This window comes from Anopheles nili, chromosome X, assembly GCF_943737925.1.
Source record: "Anopheles nili chromosome X, idAnoNiliSN_F5_01, whole genome shotgun sequence".
In the NCBI taxonomy this organism is placed as follows: Eukaryota; Metazoa; Arthropoda; class Insecta; order Diptera; family Culicidae; genus Anopheles; species Anopheles nili.
In genome coordinates, this window is record NC_071293.1 from 4,444,841 (window position 1) to 4,462,018 (window position 17,178).

Consider the following 17,178-nt stretch of genomic DNA (forward strand, 5'->3'; position numbering starts at 1 on the left):
GAACGGCGGTGGAGTGTTGTTGGATGTGGTTTGTGGCGTTGATATTGACGACTGTTGCGAGTTAACATCAGAATCCGAAATATACACAGCAGCCAGAGGCAGTTGGGCCGTTGGGAGAGACAGCTGAAAGGATGTCTTCTGGAATTATTTAAAAAATTTAATCCTTTAAACTAATACTTGAATATTTACTTCAAGGCGCACGCAATTTTACAGAAACGAATAAGGGCTTTCAACTGTTTTACAATAGATTTTGGTCTTAATAAATAATAGAATTCAAATAAAATAATTTGTAAAACTATACTACTACCAGCCAACCTAAAGCAAAATACAAAAAACCCCCCAAAAAACGGTCATCCGAGAGAAAAATAGGTCTTTTTTTTGTGAAAATTACAATGATTTTATTTTTGCCTTGCAGAACTGATCAAACCTTCCATCTCTTATACCGATTACACACAATATTGATTCATTATTACCGTACCTCTGCTGTTCGCCCTCCAATCCAGTTCTCTGTGATCATTTTGATTCCCACATTTTTCAGCGTATTTAATGTCTTGACATATAATTTACTGTTCAGTATTTTGTGTATATTTAGGTAGATGTATATATAAGATCGTGCTATCATAAATACGTCCATCGGTCCGCACCCCCCTTCCCCCTGCACTGTGTGTATCGATCAACTGCACCCTTACCCCTTCTCCGTATCCTTCTCCCTTCATGTCAGAGGTTTTGTTCTCAGCTACCGTATATACCACACCTTTTGCATCCTTTCCCACAGGTTTTCCTTCACGGAACGGTCTATAAATTTCGCAACTACAATTTTTCCACCACTGGCACTTGATTTCACGTTCCACTCGCCACGCTCGGGCGTGGAGATCTCGAGATCTACCCTGCAACTGGACATTTGAAGACACGCGTGTGCTGGAACATGAACCCAACCCCTTCCTTATCCCAATTTTCAGCAGGTGTTAAGGGCTCCTGCCTACTCATCCACTTACACTTCTGCTTAATCTCACTCTCGCTCCTTGCATCTCTCTATTTGTTATCAACTTTTCGGGTTCTCTATTGTATAGCTGTTAGGGGGGCTTCTCATCCCAAATTGATCCTACTCTCTTATCTCTCGCGCTATCATACACTTTTTCTGATTTTATGTTGTTCATAAAACTCCACTTTGATGTGCCTCCCCCTTTTTTCCATCCCAATATCATAATATACCAGACACACACACCCACATAATACACCGGCCACCCTCATTTACGTGCTAATGGGAGATGTTCCTTAACGCTATAAGATATTTAATAAAAGGAGGTCGGTCTTTTATTTTCCCCTCTAGAATAGTTATTAGATCGGGTGTACACACGCGAGTAGCCCTCGATCTGTCGCATCTTCCCCGTCAAATGGTTGTGTCGATTTCATTTCCTCCTCCAAACCCTCAACTTCGCTGTGACATGGACACCGATTTTCCGTAACACGATTTTCCACGCTCGGCCACGCCTCCTGGTGTTCTCCGGTGGTGTCTGTGTTTTTTTTAGTTTTCCTTTATTCCCGCGATATTCACAGCCGATTCTAGCGCTTTGGCTTAGTATCGCTAGCGTGCACTTGTGCCACTAAGAATGCAAATAAGAACAAAAAAAAACAATTACCAAGCAAGGGATCTATGGTCCCTTCTCTTCCAGCTTGCTTGCGATAAAGGAAAACAAGAGTCGATAATAACCGCCAAAAGAAAATTTTTGCCACTCCTGAGTGGGATGATAACAAAATGCCACATGATAAGGACGAGTGAGTGTTTCATATTCTACGTCGTCATTTATTTAAGGGACCATATGTATCCTTTCATCGTTTCCCCCATAATCGATATGGCTGGGTAGGTTTTCACTAAGTTTTTCATCATTGTCTTGTGGGAATTTAAAACAGAAAAATGCAGTACTTTAAGAAGGGGTCGAAGGCTGATCGAGGGTCGAGGTTCGAAATCCTACCAGCGCGTAACGAATTTAGTTAGTTTCTCACGATCACTCTTGTTTCTGATGCAGTGATAAAGTTTCAAACTAATTTAGATCAAGAGCAGCATTTACTGTTTCCTTGTTTGTCGAAATAAAATTAATATTATTATTAATGAAGTTCTTATTCATATTAAAAGTATTTTAAAAAATATAAATGAGATAAAATACCAAAACCTGCTTTACCCAGCAGAATGTGTTGATGGAAAATCAGCACTGATGCTAATCGAGAACCCATAATAGGTTCTTGAACGTCTTTGAAATTAAAGGGGTGTTCTAGTCTAGAGGCATACAGTTCTGCCTATTTTTGAAGTTCTGTATAATCGAAACGGATACGTACTCTTATCTTATTTTTTTGCATGAAACATTGTCAAATTTATAGTATTACGTTAATTTTTTTTCAAAAATGTAAAAATTTACGAGCTGTCATTCAGTGGGCAGGAAGTAAACGATTTAATTTCCGGGGTCTAACATTTCAATTCATTTGATCATTGAAATTAATATTCAAAGTTTCCTAATTATAACCAATATAATATTTTTCAATGTAAGTTTAGGTTCAGTTTATAAAGGAATGTAAACTAACATTCACAAGTATTTCGAAAAAATCTTACTTATTAATCATGCAAATTAAAAATAGTAGTTTTGAAAAAATCATCTAAAAAATTTTAAGTTTTTTAGGACCGGAGACGACATGCCTCAACAAATGACTTGTAAATTAATTAAACTTAGAGGGAAAATCATTTTCAGAATAAGTTCTTGATTGTCAAATTTTTTTGTAAAATAATAGAAATTTCATCTGCTCTAAAGAATCAAGACTAGAATAACGCCTCAATTGAATCCGGGAAAAATAAATGTTCGCCAATATCTGGTCGGCAGATGACGTCCGGGTGTATAATGTGTGTATGTGTCCGTGTGAATATCCATGCTCTCTTTGATGTCGATGCGTAACCCAATAGTAGCCATTTTCCTGGAATGGCAGCCTAGAGGAAAACGGACCGAACGAAATAACCCTAACTTGTACCGTGTTTTTTCATCCAGAACCTTACCACCTAATCATTATACGTGCATTCAATCGCTTATGTAATCGTCAATCACAACGCAATCTACAATTCTTAAGTGTACAGCGTCTGCCTTCGAATCGGTATTCATCACAAAGCCTAGCCGTACTTCTATTGACATATACTTTCGAACCTCTCTCTTCCCACACCATCAGCACCAGGGTTATTATCTAACAAGGACACAAGACACATTAAATTTAAAACATAAATTGATGATGTCCAACAAACAGTTTGACTTAAGAAACTATACGAAAAAAAGGCACAAGACTCTCTAAACACTCTCGGCACTTTACGTGAGGACACGGAACGGAAAGGGATGTGTTGTAGCTTTGTGCAATTAAAAAAAACGAACTATGCAAGCTGGGTAGCAATAAATACCGAAATTAACTTGGGATAACATTATGCAGTATATGATAATACGACCATAGTCGGCGAACGACGTACAGAAAAGTGATGAAACAAATAATATTGCAATAAATAAGACTGTGATAGCCTGTAATATGTCCATTTAATGGTGAGCTGCTTTATCGCACCTTTCCATTTACCTTTATCCTATAATTTCATCGTAAACCGGTAAGTGCAGTAAGTCCGTCCGCCCCTTTTAACTCATAGACGGAGTGTGCAAGCGTTTGTACGCCGTATAAAAGACCTAGCCAATCTTCTACAACGCATTCTCAACATTTGCGGGAACTAAACGTCTTCTATCATCGATCTTTAAAATATACGACCCTAAGGCTAGAATCGTCAGCCCTATCCCAATGCTAGAGTCTACATTGCACGATACCATTCCTTGTGCCGAACACCATTGCGATTGTAGTGGAGGCCGCCTTGCAGTGGTCCTCTCTCCATTTTCTCACTCGTTCTCTCTTGATTTCCACTACGGTCTTGAATTTTCTTTTTCGCTCAACTTTCCCACCTCCATCTTCAAATATTGCCCTAGGATACACATCTGAACCAAGCTGCTGCTCGTCATGGTTCTTGATTAATGTACATTACAGATGAAGGAACCACTTTTCCCCAAGCGAAGAAAGGTGGCGCAACCAACTTTTGTATCTCTGTTCCTGCTTGCTTACATGCTCTCTCTCTCTCTTAATGTCTCGTTTCATAAAATCAATCTTTTTGTTTAACAGTTACGTATTAGGAACACAAGCTTTTTAACATTCACACAAAAATCGTTCTTTTATCAATCATTCGATGTTGATTAAAGCTTTCATTTTGTCTATGGTAATCTGATCGTTTTCAGAATTATAAGTTGATTGAAGTTTATTTTCGATAATTGTGAATATAGTATCCTTTTACAGTTGAAGGAGTTTGTTCTTGAAGACATTGTATAATGACTCAAGTATCCGCAAATCACCATTGCTCCGAATTATCAGGATGTTACAACTTCAGTAAAATGATATATATCAGCGTATCACAAAAAATCCAATCAAGCAACTCAACACTCAATTAACTGTTCCAAAATTACATAGGCAATCACAATACCAACCGATTGATTAAAAACAGTTTTTATGTGTGAAAAATTAAGAACCACTTGTTGATCCAAAAGTTGTTAACCGATCGTATACGGAAAGAAATCTAAACAAATCTTAAGTTATATATAAAAAAAAGCTTGAAAATGCTTTCCAGGTTTGTGAACCATAAAAGAGACTTAAGCGATAAAAAGTCCTATTACAATAAACAAAGCAAAAGCTTTAATAATACCGGAAATATGCGGTTCGTGCAAATATGCTCCTTTTCGAGATACTACACACATGATACGGCAACTGGAACAAATTTGTGATGTTACTAATTAAGATTGATAAAGCAATGGTGTCCGGAAATTGTAATTGATGCTCTAATACCGCTGACGTATTGATTACGGTATCGGAAGTGTATTACACACTGCGAAGGAACGTTGTTCTGTACGTGACGGGTTGTATTATCTGTAGAAGATAATTTTATTGTTTTTTGTTGGTAATTTATTGTCGGTGAATATTTCCACCGTTTATATGAATCATCTCAAGGTTGCAATTTCATGAATTTGTGATCTCACGCACATTGTATTCATTCTTAACGAAGGAATTCCAAACACTATTATCTATACAGAAAATAACATCAATTTGTATTCACCTGATAATTCTATGATATTTTTCAGATTTTCGAACTGTTTCTATTGCATACAAATTTCAAATTGCATATTTCAAAAGTAACATTTTCTTAAGTATAATGATCTCAACATAATCGTCAGATAGAATTCAATGATTTTTACCCATCAAACTTGATTCCTGCATTTATGGATTCCTGTTGCCCAACAACCTGCATGCGATTTGAGTTTTCATTCCTATTCTCCTCATCTTTCATCCTTTCTTATGTCGCATTACTGTTTAATTCCTAGCGATCCTCGGTCAAATTCTCAAATGTTTTCAAGGATGTTTGGCTCAAATCGTACGAATGTTGCATGCAATTAAATAGTCGAAGCTACACCTGATAAACGCCGTTGCAAACCGATCAAACTACATTGCCTCGATATTCGTGAGGTTGAGAAGATGGTATTCTAAATCGATTTACAATAAATTCAAGTTCCTCACAGCGATCGTACCTGTGTGACACGTCATTTCAATGGTTCTACAACGCACATGTAATCATCTTCGAACACCATCGCGTTCTGTAGTCGGATCATGCTAATACTAATCATAATATACCCTCTCATGTGGGGGATAATCGTGAATGCGTAGCGTTTAGTAAATCACTGAACTAGATAACAATTGTTCAGTTTACCAAACCCTACGTAGTGCAATTATTAGAAGTTACAATATAACTTAAGATAATTGTCTCTCGTTCCGACACCTTTCATAACCTCGATTCCTTGGGATGCAGAAAAACGCTTGATTAACATTAAGGTAATGAAACATAAATACACATCAAATTCAGCATATACGCATGGATAAACTAAATCGAGAAGTAATTCAAATATTAGAAAGCCCGCCCCCACACGGTTCCCAAAACTACATTACATACGCCCGATCGGCGGGGATCGGCAAGTCTTAGACCTCTCCAACAGAAGCACTCTAGCGGGTTCTAGCTTTCTCAGGTGCGAGGAGAACAATACAAAGCAGCTCCAATCAATCGCTTCCACATTACATCGTCTGGTGGTTGCGTCCGGCATGGGTTTGCTGTCACTGACGGTTGTTTTTGGAGAAGTTATGAGATGCCCAGTTGAGCGACGTCTTCCACGAGTTGGCAAGTGCCTCGCTGAACTTGTGTTTGAAATGGCTTCGCGCTTCCTCTTCCGTCTTGTCGAGTACCTAAAACAACAGCAAATGCCACGATACACTACTGCTTTTCTCCTCTGTGCAGGCCCTTTCTACGTACCAGTGTTTCTCGCAGATAGTTAAGATCCTTTTCCGATGACAGCTCAGGTAAGCCGGTCGAGATCATCATCGAAAACAGCGACAAAATGAGACAGCCGTGCTGGCGTAGGATGAGGAATGCCTGTTTGAAGGAGATAATAGGAGAAATGGAATAATTTTCATGCAATTCAAACATCTCGCGGGGGTAAAAGGATAGAGTACCTCTTCGCAGAGCGTCTGGAAATGGCAGAACTCTTGGGCTTCCCGATCCGTACGCCCGTTGTTAATGACGTATACGAAGTCATGCGTCAGCACGAACGGTACACGTTCACGACGAAAGCCAAACTTCTCCTTGAAATGTCCCAGAATGTGCCCGAAATCGATGTGAAACAATTGGCCCGTCTTCTTCACCATGATGTTGTCCGAATGGCGATCCGCCACACCGAGCACGTACGTCGCTACGCAGTAACCTGCACAGCTAAGGGTAAACTCCTGGATTGCCTTCGCCAGCTGCTCGTCGGTGCTGTTATGCTCACGCAACCACGCCAACAGCGAACCCTTCTTGAACGGTGAAGTGGCCGAGAACATGCCACGCTCCTTCTGGATGTTCGCGATCGTTTCCGCGTTCAGTACGACCTCGATCAGACCAAGCTTGAAGTCGGTGCTGATGCAGCTGTACGGGTTCATCCGGAAATCGTAACCGTGGCTCTTCCAGATCCGATCCATTATGCGCAGCATCTGCAGCGTCAGCATATCCTGCCGCAGATCGTCCCCATTCTTGAAGATCATGTGTATGTCATCACCATTCGGGTCGCTGTTCTCGTACACGATCCAGAGTGGACGCATCTTCGAGTCCATCACCTTGCACCGTTCGATCCGGACCGCACTACACCGGAAGCTCGGATTGAGCGGGCTGATAACATTGCTCATCGCCGTCATATCCTTTCCCAGTTGCTCCATCAACAGCGCGCGACCTTTCTCCTTGTTGCCGACCTTTACCAGGTCCGAGCAATCCTTCAGATGGCGCAACATCTGCCTCTGCTTCAACAGCACCGACACGTGCTCGGGGCTACCCAGCAGGTACGCTTCCAGAATCAACCCGAACCGCACGTGCACGGACGGAACCGATATCTCGGAACGCAGATGCCAAAACAGATAGTGCCCGATGTGCTGGTTGTGCAGTGCTCTCTGCAACAGGAAATACACGAGATCGCAGTTTAGATACGACTCGTGCTTGAGCGCCTGCACAAGCTGCAACAGATAGAGCAGCAGCTCGTCGTCCTGCATCGTGCGGAGACAATCCACGGCGTACCGGCGCACGTACTTGTCCGCATAGGCGTAATCGAGCAGCTCAAGAGCACGCTCGACCAGCAGCTTTGGCCACTCCTGCAACAGTGACACGATCTCAGACACCTCATCCCGGTTGTTCCACTCAACGCAGTACAGCAGACAGGGCAATCCTTGCGGCATCTGCAGCATGCAGTCTCGACGCTTCGCCCAGATCGCGTTTCGATCCTGCTCATGAATATCGTTCAACCGATCGTTGTACATGTACGCCGACATTATTGCCTTGATCGAGCGCGTATCCTCAGCGCTCTCTCGGTTGAGATGTTGGTTACGGTGGTTCATCCTGGCCGCGTGTGCCAGCAATTCCTCCTCGCTGGGGTACACGATGCTGCGACCATCCGTCCCGTACGGACCGAAGCTCAGTAACATCGGCATCACGATACCGTCCCGTTTCGGGTTTGGCTCGACCGTACCCAGCGGGTGCAGGATCTCGTCGTACTGCGTGTCCTCGGCGTACTCCCACGTGTACAGTGTCACCAAATCCACCTTCAGCTGGTTCTTGTAATCGTACACCATCGTGTTGACCCACGCGATCGGAGTGATCAGACCATCCTTCGTACGGCGCGTCCGGATCCCAGCACCCTTCGTCGCTCGCATGTTCTCCTCGTACACCACGAGACACAACCGGGCCATTCGCGGTACATTGCTCACGTTGATGTCGAACTGTATCATCTCATCCCAAACCGCAGTTGTACCGCCCTGTACCGGCACCATCCTGGTCCGTTCGGTCTTGCACAACGACTTGCCACCGTGGAACAAACCGAGCTGCACAGCCAGCTCCACCGTTCGATCGCCCATATTGAGACCGCGAATCTCTTTCACCTTACATTGCAGCTTCGCATTCACCTCCCAGCTCGTGATGTGCTTCACCTTTCGCAGCGTGTGCGATTGCTGGCCGCTGGAGCTACCGATGCCGGAACTATTGCCACTAAACTTCGACACCGCACCGTACGACGTCGAGGATGCCAGCGAAGTTGTTGAAGAAGTGACACTCCCTCCTAATGCCATAGAGTCTCGGCGCTGTTGGTACAGTTCACTCCAGAGCAGGTGGATCCCGCTCACCAACTGTGGCACAAACGTGGGTGTATCGTCCCTCGACAGACAATCCTGGACGTACTGGAACTTGATCATCTGGTGCGTCCCGTAAATGTACTCCTCGCAACCGCACACCTTTAGGATGAATTCAGTGCTTTTGTCGTTACCCGCCTGGGCCGAGATCTGCTTCTTCTCGAGGATGCGCTTCAACACCTCGTCCGGTGTTGCGCGGCATGGCACCTTCACCGTCACCTGCATGTCGGTGCTGATTGCGATCAACCGGAATGAACCCTCGCCGTTCGCAACCTTCCGTGCGATTTGATCCGGAACGAGTCCACCGTCGGCCAGCTTTACCGGATACTGGTAGGCAAGCCGCTCCATAAACGTCATGTTCGCTCGTCGGCTTCCAATCTCCTCGCAAAGTACGCTCATGCGGGCACGAAAATCGTTCACTTCCGGGCTGACGAGTGTCACCGATAACTTGCGATCGAGCAGTTCGCTGATGGAGGACATCAGCATGCTGTTCTTCGAGACGTTGCTCTTCTCCACGAACCGCAGCACACCGAACGCGGGCTGGACATCTCCCACCCGTATCTGCTCATCCTCGTAGGTTGTGCTGCTGTTCGATCGTCCTGAGGACAGCGCGCTGAAGCAGTAATTGTTCTTATCCCCCAGGTGACAGTACAACGGATAACGCTCGGCTTCTTCCCAGACATCCTGCAAATTTTGTGCAAGGCGACACACACGTCGCCATCGCGAAAAACACAAGCAATTAGCCCACACACGGAAGAAAAACAATCAATCGCATTAAGAAATTGTGTCATCATGCCCCTCTTACAGATGAAGGAGGGATGATCTCTTACAGATGAAGGGGGGATCCATTTGTATCGTAGCCGGTGGCGTTTGCGAAGTCTGCACTTGCAAATCAACCAGATTCTGTTCTCGAATGTAATATTAGAGCGCGTGTTGCTTCCACTGGGCCCAAGCTTGGGCAGGTGTTCGAATTTGCTCATAGCAATATCTGAAATAAAAGTACTGCAAACACCCTTATGCGTTGACAATTAGAGCATTGTCTAGAGAGTTCCCGGGGTATCACGTCTCTGCTTCACGATTTCGTTAAAGTTCACTGATGATTCACAAGCGACGCGTGCATCGCAACAGCAAAGTTTGAAAAAATATGCACACTTGCTGCAATGATCTACTTCATGTTACTTCGTATTCGATCCGATTTTAGTAGAAACGAAAAACTACAGATGATTCGAATTTTTTATATTGAATGGCTATTTTTAAATGCCAACTTGCTTGCTTGTACTGATTTTCGTTGCAATAGGTTTGTGATGTTATATTGCATATGTAGTCTAACGCGATATTCTCATATGCAATCTAACGTAAAAGAGTTCTACAATACCATGGCATGGTAATGATTAACTATAGCTTATACTTTTAGGTAAGCGTATCACATATATTGCACCCATCGAAATAGGTTAACATGGCATGACATTGAATTAAACGGTTTTCTAACACTGTACCTAAAACCTAGTGCCCAAAAAAATTTAAACGTGAAATGTTGCATTATTACATTACAATAATGTTTAAAAAAATATCATTAAAAACCGTATAATCAAAATAAAGCTTCTTATATTAATAACAAACTCTTGAGCACCAATAAGAGCTCATTTAAGAACAAAGCACGCATTGAATTCACAGGAAAAAACGGGCACAATATGGCGAACGGCATGTAAGATGCAACTGATGACCTCACATCCAATCTTAACCGAAAAGACGCTAAATACTGGTTGTATTATCAATCAGTACTTTTCGAAAATTGTTGGATCGACCAATAAATAAAACTTAGAAAACTTTCAATTCATAGCAACAGGGAAAAAATCAATAAAGTGTACAAGCAGAAACATTTAATAACAAAAGATGATCATAGCATCTTGTAAATACTAAAACTTTACTGTTAAAACAAAAACATTTTCATAACTTATCAAAACTACAATCATCCAAAAGTAAGAAGGTAAACCATAGCACACGCAACTCGGAATCGAAACAAAAGACATGAGATCAAACACAGATCAAAATAAAACACACGCGACACGGCATAATGAAATAACTAATCAATAAATACTTCTTCTACCATGAACACGCGCACTTGGTACAATAAGTACATTAACTAATGTTCAAACTTATTTCAAAAATGAAACTGCTCAACTCTCACAACACAATCCACATTATTTTTCACGCGAAAATTATTCCTTTCAACAGCGCTTTGAGTCAGTTGAACACATGTCACACAGACCAAAATTCCCGCGGATAGGTTGCTTCTCGACAGCCAATCCGAATATCCACTTCTTTACATGAAAATGCATCAAAAGCACCGCCACTGCGATAGTGATTGGTTAACGGTCACGCGCCTACCAATTCAACGGCTCAATTCCAACTGAGCCTCAGAGCATGCGCGAAAATGCAGACAGATGCCACGCTTGCGCAAGCACTCATTGAAAAGAGACCACAAACAAAAAAACAGCCCAAAGGGGTCACTCATGGAAACGAGGTACTCACGTAGCTAGGTGCCATCCACTTACGCGTGAGCGCAAGCGAGAAAGTCGCTCAATGCTCCTGGCAAGGTGCATCATGTGAGTGCTCGAGGCTTTAGAGTGCCCCGATCGCAGGAGCGCCATCACTCACGAAGGAACTCTGCTCCAGAAGCAGGAACGCGCGCGAGTGTTCATTTCGCGTTGGCCTTATTTTGCACGCTTCTAGACCGCGTATTCTTTCTCTCCAGCATTCGCATTTTCTCGAACGCAGGCCCCTGCTTTTCGAGATGTAAACAATCATGCATGGCTCGTAAAATTCTAGCAACCCAACGCCCGGCTTCTGCTCCGCCTGTTAGGACCATCACCGCGGGCTTTCTTCTCCCCACCGAGGAGGGCTAAAACCCACCCTTTAACAGGGTGTGTGGGGCCACACCGAAAAAACGGGTGTGCGAATAACGACCGGACACACGCAGCGAGCGTGATCGCGAATTCTGATGAAAACACTCATGGGCCGGCACAAAGGAAACCCCCATTTGCACGCAACACCATCTAGACGCAGGGCTTCGTTGCGGTTAAAAATAACATCCCCCGTGTGTGCCGCTGTACCAAAAGGATGAAATAGCACACATAAACGCTTGAAACCGGGTGGATCCAAGCTGGGAGACTCACATTACACGCGAGCGCGAACGACACATATGATGATGAGGGTCCCATAATTTATGTTTTGTTTAAACACAATAAAATAACCAACTTCCGGGGCCCACTTACCGTTTTTAGCTCCGCCAGCGTCATGTTGATGGGTTGAGTCATCAGGATCAGGATGCCATTCGGCATCAGAAAGCAGAGCTCCGTCGTCTCATCTGGCACCTTCCAGAAGTCGTAATCAAACGTCGGGCGACTTGATTTCCCGATTAGATCTGGTGAGGCTGCCGGTGATTCCAGGGCTGCCGGATTGTCCTCCATGATGTACGGGAACCGTAACCGGCTGGTTCCGCTGCCGGAAGATGACCCACCATCGGTCATTCCCATCATCCAGCTACTACTGGGCGCTACCGATGTTGCCGGAACGCCTGTTCCGGGTGGTGTTCGCTTCATGACAGCGCCGGTGTTACTACGTAATGGTTTCATGGTTTTTTTACGTTTCCTGGCCACGTAACACACACTCCCGCGCTCAAATTTGACAAACTACTAACAGATCGTCCTATTTTCGAAGCCTGTGATGATTTCTTTGCTAGTGTACTGTAGAGGGTGCTTTTTCTTTTCTTGTTCTTAGGACTCTCTCAACCGTTCGCAGTAGGCGCGTTTTTTTTTTGTTGGGAACGAAAGGGAGCAGAACCTGGAATGTCCTAGAAGGTTTCGGTCGCTGGGTTAAGGGAAGGGATTCCCCTCTACCGCTTGCGCGTTTTATACACCTGCACCTATCTGATTTTGTTATGCCTAAACAATTGCGATTGTTTTTTCCCGGTTAGGAAAACTCGTATTGCACAGTAATTTTTTTTCCAAACAGCCTCAAAAGCAAAGCGAAAGCCTCACAACGGTAGTTGATGACACATGCGCGAGCACGCGCTTCCGTATTTATGGGAATTCGATACGAAATGATGCGCTTTTCTCTACCTTTTCCTAATTTTAGGATTGAGTTCACAAGGTACGCGTCACCGCTCTTCTTAATCAACACCTATTACTCCCGGATGCTTCAAAGATTCTGTTTGTACTCTTTTCAATCCAGCCTATACATACACACTCTCTTTGTCTACATTCAGCGCCTTATATAATCATGCAAATCTTGTAGTAATAATTCTGTTAGTATAGTAATTCTCTGACGCAATTCTGTACAATTCTGTTATCTTCGTTCTTTACAAACTGAAAATCCTTAGGGCTCACTTTCGTGCGTGCCGTATTTAGCTGCAGTGTTCGCGGATTTCTGCTCAATATGTACACGGGAGACTTTTCTTCGATGCTCGAACGTTCCGGAACCGGAGTTTCCTTTCCAATGAACACCACACACAAATGCTGAAGGATCGTCCTGGCGCTTAACTTCAAGCCACAGAACCTGTTCAAACCTGTGTGAATCAGTAAACGTTCGAGTTAAAACATGCTTTATTGCATGAGGGTAAGGGTTTTTTAGTCACGGGGTCAGAAATGTTAAGCAAATAAAACGCAATAAATCAAAGGAGAACGACCTGAGTTGGGGTAGAAATTTTTAAAACAAAAAAAAAGGGAAAACTATTCAATTTCTGCTTCCTGCTCATTCGTCGGAGAAATAACGCGCGTCGGTACTAAGAAAATTAGGTTTCGAGTAAAGCATCACATAACCACCTTGAGGCTGGACAAAGTCAACACAACTGATTAATAAGCAAAACCCTGCACGCCCTTTAGAAGGTGATCGATAGTAAAGAAATCACATCACATCGTTGCGGGCATTCCTCAGCTATCACAAGAAATTCTCCCAGCTCGAAATGAAGGGCACACAACACGCCCAAGAAGTTTCGCTTGCGTCACAGTTTTTTTTATCTCACAGTTTAACATTTCACTTATGCTGAGGCTTGCTGCTCTCATTTAATTACACCGCACAAGGCTCTTTGAAACATGCTGTTTTTGTTTGATTTGCTCTAAAAACGGCCACATGTTGCGATGATTTCATTGATTTGAGGACCCTAGCCGAGAACGCAAAGCCTGGAAACAATACGATTTAGTCACGGGAGCATGAAAAAGCATGCAACCCCTTACAACATTAAACCACATATAGTTGGAACACCATATGCTTGTTCTGGTGATCGTACGTGTTTCACAATAGAAGATCGATAAGGAAAAGGGGGAAAAACTCACGAAACAGTGCACTAGAGGGCAAAAATCACGAGACACTCTGTGAAGCGATATTTTTGTACTAAATTAACTCAAATTGCTCCGTAAATCGTGGGTGAATTTCCGCAATCCGCACGAGCGAAGATACGACGAAAGACTAAACGAAAGGCGTTCTTTTTCCATAGGAATTTCTTAAAAACCTCCACCCCTGGATTTAAGCACAGTTTTGCTCGATTTTCCTCGTAAAAGCGATCTTTTGACCTCCCCCCAACCGGTTGACCCCAAATTGTCCCACACGGAGGCGCGGAACCGATTCATCCCACCCTCTCTACCCGAAAGGGCTCGACCATCAAAAAAAAACCCTAGAAGACGTCATCTTCTCACCCTCCAAAGGGACTTTTACAACCAAAGGGCCTTCGCTCCCTTCCGCATATGATCGCTGCCGATCGCGCCGATTTTATTGCTCATGTCCAATTGTGGATAATTAGATTTCTCCCAACCTAACACATCTCCACTCTCCCTCATCCTTCCTTCATATCCATCAAACATCGATGAAGAGGTGCATAACTGTGAATCGGAAAAACAGCACGTGTGACGTGCGGGGGAGAGTTGAAGGAAAATAAAACCATAAAACTGTTAACTCCAATCCATTTCAATATTTCCTACCAACACACGCTACTGAAGGGCCCTGGGGGAGCAGAAAAGCGCACAAAAGTGACTCATGATAGACTCTCCTCCCCCGCGCCCACGACACAAGAAGAGGATCACGTATATCTGGGCAGAGGGATGAGTCAAGACGGAGTGAAGGGAGAGGAGGAAGGAGGCTGTTGAGGAGCGAATTTTATGCATTAAAAGCGTGCACACACGCACACAGCAGCACTCCGGACGAACGAAAGCTTGGAGACTCACAATGACGCCGATTGATGAACTTTGAAGATGCAAAAGCAGGATGGGGGGGGGGGGGGAGAGAGGTGGAAACGAGGCTGTCACATGGAAGGGCTGTAAAAAATCAACCCATCCCGCGAGCTTCGCAGGTGCAGCTGTGAGAGAGAGCAGCTAAGGTCTACAACCTGAGTCCTAACCGAGGACACGAGAAAATGCGTCGTTGCAATAACGCACCGATGCAACACGGGTGCACATCGGGAGGGGGGAGAGAGAGAGAAAGAGATAGAGAAAAAGAGAAGAGAAGCAGAGTGATAGGAAAGAAGAAGAAAATCTACTGCATGAACGAAGAGCAGTGGAATCACCTGATGTTATTGCGCATTTCGATAAAAAGCTGCCAAAGGTGAATAAGCTGTTGGAAATTTAGCATCAAAACACTGATAATAATTGCGATCCTATCATCCTCCATTTTGTTCCTCGATCACGGGGCTGGGTTTTTCTCTGCTGACTGCAGCTTTTAGGGTGCAGCGCCCCTTGATAAAGGCCATTCCCCGAAAGGCGATATTTCCTTCCAATCTTTAAACGCACCATGTGTTGCACAAATTTCTCTAAGGCACGAAAGATCGCATTCCAGCGAATGGCCATGATGGAAAGGAAACCCACTCCGATACGCTTTTCCTCCTAAATCGGGGAAATAAAATTCTAAAAATCAACCGCGTGAAGCAATATCATCACCGGAGTGTGTGCGCTGCCAAGAGACACACACAAACACAAGCAAGATCGAGACATTGCTTTTCTCTCGAACTACCCCCGGAAGGCAGCAGTTTTCATATTTTTCTCTCGGGAGTTTTGAGAAAGTGTGGGGGGGCTGGCTAAAACGAAATCTCCCCAATTCGTCGAGAAAGCGTCGAAAAAAGGGGATGCTGCGCGCTATCGTCGCGAAAAGGACAAAAAGGGCAATGTGAGGCGCAGAAGACCACCCACACACACGCACACACAGTTAAGATGCATGTAATTGCATGGTGCAGCAAAAAGCAATAGATTTCACCTTGAGACACACCAAAATTCGTCCCTTTCACCGGGCGTTTCTTCTGCTAGAAGCGCTCGGAGTGATGGTGTCGAATGGCACACGCGGGTTTGTGGAGGGAATTTTTTTTTTGGTTTCGTTTGAAGTCCGCCGACCGCGTGCCTGCGCGCGCTCAATCCCTTTTTGTTAAGGATCCTCGAGGAAGGGACTCTAAAAAGTCGTAAAACTAGCCCAGCCCAGCCCATCCGGATGTTTGATCTCGGTGTCGTCCATCGGGTGATGGAAATTGTGTGGTCTCCGTCCACCATTTTGCTGGACGCGTTTTCACGATGCCGTTTTGAGCTAAGTTAGTTGAGGAGGAGGAGGAAGAGAAACAGTAGGAGAAAGAACAAGAAAATGCTACTGTTTCGCTGCTCAAAGGGAACGAGACTTTGCTCCTTCGCTTTTGCTGCATCGAACGACACAACTTCACCTCAGAGGGAGAGGGGGAGAGAGAGAGAGAGAGAGAGAGAGAGAGAGAGAGAGAGAAACGAAGAGTCGGATTTTCGCGTGGACTTAATCCGTGGTGGTGAATTCTTGGGAAATCTTAACACTCAGCAGCAGAAACTAACCGAAGGGCAAAAAACAAAAATGTAACGTCGAAGCAGGTAAGTAAAGCAAGGCAGGAATGCTGTTCGAACGCCACTTTTTTCTTCGCAAATTCTTGAGGTAGTAACTGGCCGGGCCGGGATGTATGGGTAGTTACATTTTCGTGGAAATTCCCACGAAAAGGGCTTAGCCCGAGGATACAGGCGGTTTGTTTGTGTGCGCGCGCGTGGCTTTTGTTAACCGCCAACTTCGATTCGTTTTCTTCCTTCTCTTTATCCTTTCCTTCTTCTTCCGTCTCCTCCGCTTCTTCTTAATATCACAAACTGCACCAGCACCGACTTCTTGAACGTTCAAAATCCCTTCTTTGTCCCCAATCGCTACCCCAAAGGGCAGCCAGCTCGCGATCGTCGCTATAGGTGGCTGTATGTGTGCTTGTCGTACGTGTGCTTGTCGCACGTGTGCTCTACCCGCTTAAGCCGTTCTCGCCTTCTATTGACGACGATTTGAGCTAATTCTTGAGAAAAAATAAAACCCCTTACACTAAGCAAACGCAAGCTGGAAAACCAAACACAC

At 44.2% G+C, this 17,178-nt stretch overlaps 1 protein-coding gene across 1 annotated transcript; it reads right to left on the bottom strand.

The window, feature by feature from the left end:
• Positions 1–6,210: 6,210 nt before the first annotated feature.
• LOC128728487 (phosphatidylinositol 4,5-bisphosphate 3-kinase catalytic subunit delta isoform) lies at positions 6,211–12,434 on the bottom strand. Its single transcript, XM_053822113.1, has 4 exons — positions 12,075–12,434; positions 6,607–9,483; positions 6,407–6,526; positions 6,211–6,339 (listed from the first exon to the last, which is right to left on the bottom strand). The coding sequence occupies exons 1-4, from the start codon at positions 12,432–12,434 to the stop codon at positions 6,211–6,213; spliced, it is 3,486 nt and encodes a 1,161-aa protein (XP_053678088.1).
• Positions 12,435–17,178: the final 4,744 nt, after the last annotated feature.

What these genes read in the sequence shown, in the direction of transcription:
- LOC128728487 (XM_053822113.1), bottom strand. Translation starts at nt 12,434, where the DNA reads ATGAAACCATTACGTAGTAACACCGGCGCTGTCATGAAGCGAACACCA. An exon ending in TCCAGACGCTCTGCGAAGAG is followed by an intron (nt 6,527 to 6,606) that starts GTACTCTATCCT and finishes TCCTTCAAACAG; the next exon opens with GCATTCCTCATCCTACGCCA. An exon ending in ACTATCTGCGAGAAACACTG is followed by an intron (nt 6,340 to 6,406) that starts GTACGTAGAAAG and finishes CTGTTGTTTTAG; the next exon opens with GTACTCGACAAGACGGAAGA.